This window comes from Spinacia oleracea, chromosome 3 (genome assembly GCF_020520425.1).
Source record: "Spinacia oleracea cultivar Varoflay chromosome 3, BTI_SOV_V1, whole genome shotgun sequence".
NCBI lineage: Eukaryota > Viridiplantae > Streptophyta > Magnoliopsida > Caryophyllales > Amaranthaceae > Spinacia > Spinacia oleracea.
Window position 1 is genome coordinate 51,618,143 of NC_079489.1, and position 7,392 is coordinate 51,625,534.

At 40.5% G+C, this 7,392-nt stretch overlaps 1 protein-coding gene across 1 annotated transcript; it reads left to right on the forward strand.

Moving 5' to 3' along the window:
* The first annotated feature begins 1,211 nt into the window (after positions 1-1,211).
* Positions 1,212-2,795, forward strand: LOC110789148 (uncharacterized). The gene has a single exon (XM_021993795.2). It carries the CDS (start codon positions 1,212-1,214, stop codon positions 2,793-2,795), a length of 1,584 nt encoding a protein of 527 aa, XP_021849487.1.
* The last annotated feature ends 4,597 nt before the right edge of the window (positions 2,796-7,392 follow it).

A 7,392-nucleotide genomic window follows, 5' to 3' on the forward strand; every position in this document is an offset into this window, starting at 1 on the left:
TACAAAATTAAACTTTTTCTAGGTTATATGTATGTATATGCTCACCTTTTTTTTGTTTGAAAGTAAAACCAATTCATTAATAGAAAGTCATACGACATCTACAACAGAAATTGAACTTAAAAAATACATAACAAATTGAATCATAAAGAGGTATTCCTTCATCAAAACTACCATTGTTGGGAAGATCTTGCACTGTGGGACATCTCTCTCACATATCGCTGGAACATACAGCCTTTTCGGAGAGACGGTCTAACGATTTGTGTAGCCGCGAGGACGGTTTCCATCCAATTCATCTAAGTCAATTTGAAAATTTGATAACTGGTTCAATCTCGTATAATTCTTTGTCAACGAACCGAATTCACGACGATACTCCACCAAAACTATACTAATACTAAAACCCAAATACTCAACTAATCCCACCATAGGGGAACTTACTACACTCACTAATCCCACCATAGGGGAACTTACTACACTCAAACGATGTATTTTTATTGAATCTGAAGACAAACACATGTATATGCTCACCTATCTTGTTTTTTTATGTCTTTTTTATATTTAAGCTTTTGATTTTTATTACACTTTAAAAAAATATAAATTCATCCGATCTTCATCATTCATCTATCACATACCCAATTAATACCCATTTTATGTATCCGGAACACTACTTATCTTATTTTGATTCTTTTCATAATTGTGCAATAACTTTCTTTTATTATGTTCTCGGCTATATAAACATAAACACTTGGAGTATTTTTTAAATTTTGGTGTCAATATTACCACATATATTTTCTTCAAATTAGTTTTGCATGTACAATTGCATGGACATAATATGAAGCAGATCAGTTGCGTTGACATATACTCTGTATGTCATGCCATTTAATTTTTACTACTTTACTAATACATAAATATAAAAGATATTTTTTAGTTTGACAACAATATATTTTAAAAATATACTTCGTAATAAGGTAATAAACTGAAGTATATAATAATCTAACAATATGCCAGAAAACGCTCCCAACCAAGAACCATCCCCCGAAGAACGAGATTTAATTAATCGCTAAAACAAGAAACCTAAACGTAAAATCACCCATCTGATCTTCAATCGAAATGAAGAAAACCCAATTACTCTACCACAAAAAACCAATCCCACCCCAACCAAATTCAAACCCACCGAGCTAGGAGGGACAAACAAAAGAGTCTCTTTTAGGGATATGGTGGCAGCAGACCAATTTCAAGGGCTAATTTCCACCAACATTGACATAGAAGATGAAACAGATCTTTCTGATGATGATGAAGCACCAGAGGACCTTACGGATGACCCACGCTGCCCCATCATCCTACTTTCGAAAGAGGAGAAGGAGAAGATTCGCAGACCATGGAAACAAGCATTAATCATCAAAATGTTTGATAGCAAAATAGGTTATATGTCACTAATGAAGAGATTGAAGAAAAAGTGGGAACTCAAAGGAGGTTTGATCCTAACTGACATTGGCTATGAATATTTCATTGCCCGTTTTTCTAATGTGGAAGACTATAACTATGTCCTAACACAAGGACCATGGATGCTGGACGACAATTACCTTACAATTCGGAAATGGGTACCAAATTTCATCCCTGATGACTCCCCTATAAGATTCTTAACAGCCTGGGTTAGAATTCCTAACCTAGCTGTAGAGTACTTTGATAAAGAGTTCCTTCAGAAGATAGGTAACAAAATTGGCAAGGTCACTAGAATTGATCACAACACGGCATTGGCACAACGAGGTCAATTTACAAGACTAAGTGTTGAACTTGATCTCAACAAACCCCTGCTATCAAAATTCTGGCTACGTGGCCGTATCTGGAAGGTTCAATATGAAGGATTACGACTAATCTGCTTTAATTGTGGCAAAATTGGCCACTTAGGGGAAGAATGTCCTAATAGCCTCACCACAAAGGATATCTATCATGAAGAAGCAATGGAAACCCATGCTACAGAAGCCATTGAGATAAACAAATCACCAGTAGAGGTCCAAGACTTTGGCTCATGGATGATGGTTAAGAAACCTCCACCACGCCGCCGACCACCGCGGATTGACAAACAAGGGGCAGAAGCGGGCAAAACGGGAAATACGGTGCAACAGGGAGTAAACCCTAACCCTAGAGGGAATCAAGGGGGATCAAGATTTACTATTTTAGAGGAGGAAAATCAGGAAAATATCAATGATAAACATGGTAAGACCTTGACAACCGGAATTACGAAAGGAGTATCAAATAACTTTGAAACTGTTGACTTGGGATTATCCTCTCAACCAAATAATACCATTATTAATCCTTTTAATATTGGAAGAAATTCACAGAATCCCGGTTTTGAGGGTAACAAATCAGGAGGGCAGAAGCAATGGAAGGAAATTAGGAAACACAAGGACTCTGCACCAAAATCTATCCTAAAGAACATTACCAATGCCCTACCCAAAGATACCCAAAAGATATATACGCCTCCTACAAGTCTAGGACAAGAAAACACAGAGATTATTTTCCAAGCCTCCACAGAAGATACCTCAAAGCTCCATCACCTCGAAACTAATCAAGCAACAAGTGGAGAAAACTCGATCTCCCATGTCTCAGCCACACCCATCACCTATAGTGCTTCGAATCCCACCAGAGAAGGTGGTCTGCGCGGGCTATCCGACATTGGAACCATATTTGGGAATAGTAGACCCCCTGACACACAAGCTGGAAGTGGAAATTCACTCATGGAGGGCATCGAATTAAGTGATGCCAGAACTCATGATCACACTAAAGATCCCCAATGAAATCAAAAGAATACTCCGATTCATATCAGATGCTTATATGTCCATAGTCCCAAACTCATCATCTCTTATGAATAATGACCATAACTTAATTATTGATTCCTACCCCATAACTTGTATGGTATGGAATGTGCAAGGAGCGGGAAGCCGTGAATTTATGGTGACACTTCGCGAAATTATTCGAGTCCATAAGCCCACAGTTCTAGCCTTGATAGAGACACACATGGGAGGTGATCACGCACAACGAATTGCCACCATGATTGGCTATGATGGACATACTCGTGTTGATGCTCAAGGCTTTAGTGGTGGGATTTGGGTATACTGGAAACCAGACCTGGTTACAATAGACCCCATTCTCCAAAGCAACCATTTCATTACTATGGAAATCACTAGGGTAGGTGCTGAACCTTGGTACTTCTCGGCTGTATATGCTAGCCCGGACCCATCTCAAAGACAGGAACTATGGAAAGACTTGAAAGAGTTCGCAACCAACAACAACAAACCATGGCTCTTAGCGGGGGACTTTAATGAAACAAGGTCCCCATGGGAAAGAAGTTCGAGTTGTGCAGAAACAACAAGGAGAAGTCGTCAATTTAATCACTGGATTGTAGACAACCAACTCATCGAAGTTGAGTTCTCTGGCCCATCCCACACATGGGCTAGAGGAAACACGACTGAAACATGGAGAAGTGCCAGACTTGATCGAACAATGTGCAATGCCGAATGGGGCCTTCGATTTGACAGAGCAAAAGTGAAGCACTTGCCGGCAATCCAATCAGATCACTGCCCCTTACTCATCTCATCGAATGGTTTCGCCCCCATGGATTCAATGAACCGTCCTTTCCGTTTTCAAGCGGCATGGTTAACTCATGAAAAATTTGAGGAATTTGTAAAGGAAACATGGAACAAAGACTCACCCTTAATCCCTCATCTAAAAGATTTCTCAGAGCAATTACAAACCTGGAACAATGAGATATTCCATAATATCTTTCGTGAGAAGCGCACGTTAATGGCCCGTATATCAGGAGTTCAAGCTGCATTATCAAAGGGCAGGGACACGGGGTTGATAAAACTGGAATCGAAACTGAGAAAAGAACTAGACAAAGTACTTGAGCAAGAAGAAATATTATGGTACCAAAAGGCTCGAGTTGACTGGATCAATGATAGTGACCGCAACACCACTTTCTTTCATCTCAGCACGGTTGTTCGAAGGTGGAGAAACAAAATCACTGCAATCAAGGATGAAAATAGCCAATGGGTTCATGAGAAGAGTCAAGTCCAAAAGATCATAATTAGCTACTTTACCAACCTTTTCACAGATGATAGCAGTGAGGTAGAGCCTAACATCCCAACAGGAATATGCACAGAACTATCATCAGAAGATTGGGGTAAGCTAAACCGACCCTTCACAAGATGTGATATAGACTATGCCATAAAAAATATGGGTTCACTGAAAGCCCCTGGACCAGATGGATATCAAGCTCTTTTCTATAAAAAACACAGGGAAACCGTTGCCCATAATGTGTACGACATGGCACTCGCAGCTCTCCAAGGTAAAGGATTACCTGCCTCGATTAATGAAACCTTCTTAGTCCTGATTCCCAAAATTGATAATCCTGAGTTGCCTTCATAATTCAGACCAATAGGACTTTGCAACGTTTCATACAAAATCATTACGAAGGCTATAGTGAATCGAATAAAACCCCTGTTACCTAAACTGACTTCTCACACTCAGACAAGTTTTGTACCTGGCAGACAAATAACAGATAACATCGTTATTGTTCAAGAAGTGATCCACACCATGAAGCGGAAGCAGGGAGGAAAAGGCTACATGGCAATAAAAATTGATTTCGAAAAGGCATACGACAGGCTCAAGTGGAGCTTCATTAGGGATACACTAAATGAGATGAACTTTCCTATGTTTTTGATCGAAATTATCATGGAGTATGTGACATCTACCTCAATGCGAGTGTTGTGGAATGGGGAAAAAACGGACTCATTCACACCATCTCGAGGTATTCGACAAGGTGACCCCTTATCACCCTACCTCTTTGTGCTTTGTATGGAACGGCTTAATCAAGTTATAGAAGAAGCAATCTTGGGGAAAAAATGGAGACTAATCTATGCAAGTCGTGGGGGTCCTCTATTATCTAACCTCTTCTTCGCGGATGACATAATGCTTTTCGCAGAGGCATCGATAGACCAGGCTGAGGTAATGAAAGATTGCTTGTCTCGCTTCTGTAGTGCCTCTAGCCAGAAAATCAGTTTACAGAAGTCTAGGGTATATTTTTCCAACAATGTCAACACGGAGCAACAATTAGCAATAAGTGAAGCCTTAGGTATGGATTCGACTGATGATCTTGGGCTTTATCTTGGTATGCCAACGCTCTCCAGCCGTATTACAAGAGATACTTATGCACATTTATGCGAAAAGATTGATAGGCGCCTTACGGGTTGGAGGTCTAAACACCTCTCTTTAGCGGGTCGAATAACACTTGCTAAATCTACCTTAACAACACTTGCCAATTATTCAATGCAAACAGCCAAACTCCCGCGTTCGACTTGTGACGATATTGATCGAAGAGCAAGGAGATTCATATGGGGCGGTGATGATGACAGGAAAAAGATACACTTGCTTTCATGGGCCACTCTAAAATTCCCTAGAGATAAGGGTGGACTCGAGATAAGATCAGCCCGTCAATCAAATTCCGCCTTCCTTACAAAGCTTGGATGGAGAACTCTCACAGAACCAACTGCCTTATGGTCTCGAGTACTCAGACACAAATACTGTAAAGGAAGATGTGACATAGATATGTTTGTGCCAACGTCAAATATGTCCAATGTATGGAGAGGAATTACTAATAATGCTAACTGGTTAAAAAAAGGGTCTGCGGTGGCAGTTGGCAATGGTCGATCCACTCTCTTTTGGGATCATTGCTGGGCAACGGAAACGCCACTACGAGAACTCACAATTCTGCCAATTCCTGCTAGTATTGAAGGTGCAACTGTGGAGGAGATGTGGGGGTCTGACCTAGGTTGGAGATGGGAGTTGTTTGCCAATCTCTTAAATGCAGACTCTCTGAAACTCATAGCAGCACACCGCCTTACGGACAACCCAGATAGTGGAGACCTGCGTTATTGGAAGGGAAGCACTACGGGTAAGTTCTCAGTTAAGTATGCAATGCAAATCATTAGAGAAGAGGAAGGAATTGATGACAACGTTATCAAAAATCCAATATGGAACTTAGCTTGGACTACCCCAGTTCAGCAGAGAGTGAGAACTTTTCTCTGGTTGGCATTACACAATCGCCTTTTATGCAATGCCAATAGAATGTACCGCCACTTGACGGACGATCCTCGCTGCAAAAGGTGTGACACACAACAAGATGAGACACTACTTCATTTATTTCGTGATTGCCCTGCGGCCCGTAGCATATGGTCAAGTGTAGGGGAGCTGCGCAACACCCATCGTTCTATACTGGAGACTTACAGGGCTGGATATCAAGAAACCTCAAAGCTGATGGGGCAATATTCCCTGATTCATGGCCTACTTGCTTTGCTCTATCCCTATGGTGGAATTGGAAATGGAGAAATAACATTATTTTTGGGAGAAGCAATGATATACCACTAGATACTGGAACTTTCATTCTTGATCGTGTTTCAGGCACACTAGATGCAATCAATGGTGACAACCATGCCCCAACAACGGGCCACATAAATGGCAGAAGAGAAGTATTGATTCAATGGCAGGCACCACCAATTGATTGGGCTACTTTGAATACTGATGGAGCCTCTAAAGGCACGCCTGGACCTGCAGGTGGAGGAGGTGTCATACGAGATTGTAGGGGGGTCTTCACCCGTGCCTTTACTGCCAACTTTGCGGTATGTACAGCCTTTAAAGCTGAGCTATGGGCGGCTGCTATTGGACTAGAGATGGCAAGAAATATGGGTATCAAGAAGCTTATTTTACAAATGGATAGCGCAGTATGTATCGAAGTGATTAAAAATGAGGCCCATTAAGGAGGGGAGTGTTTTCACATTCTCAACACTTGTCGTAGCTTGATCAACTCTCCGGGTTGGGAAGTTCGACTCATTCATGTGTATCGTGAGGGAAACAGAGTAGCAGATTGTTTAGCAAATATGGGTGTGAATCAAGTGGAAAGGGTGGTGATGTTCGAAGCTCCTCCGAGCCGGATAAACAACCTGCTCCATGAAGATTTAGTAGGAGTGGCTTGGCCACGTTTAATTTTGTAACTTTATTTTTCTGTTCTGGGCTTGGCCCACATTTGCATCAAAAAAAAAAAAAACTGAAGTATATCCTCCGTATACTTGATTTGTTTAATTAGGAAGGGTAAAAGAGACGAAAAATATTTTTAGTATGTTTGTTATAAACAGAATCTTTAGGATTCATAATGAAAATCAATAATATATTTTTCCTTTATTAAAGTGTTTTAATTATTTTTTTAATTAAAAGAGAGGCGAATCAATGAGTGACATTTGTCATCACCACATTGATTTCCTCTCTTTTAGTATAACATATATATATAGATAGATAGATAGATAGATAGATAGATAGTATGTTTATAGATTTTTATAATAG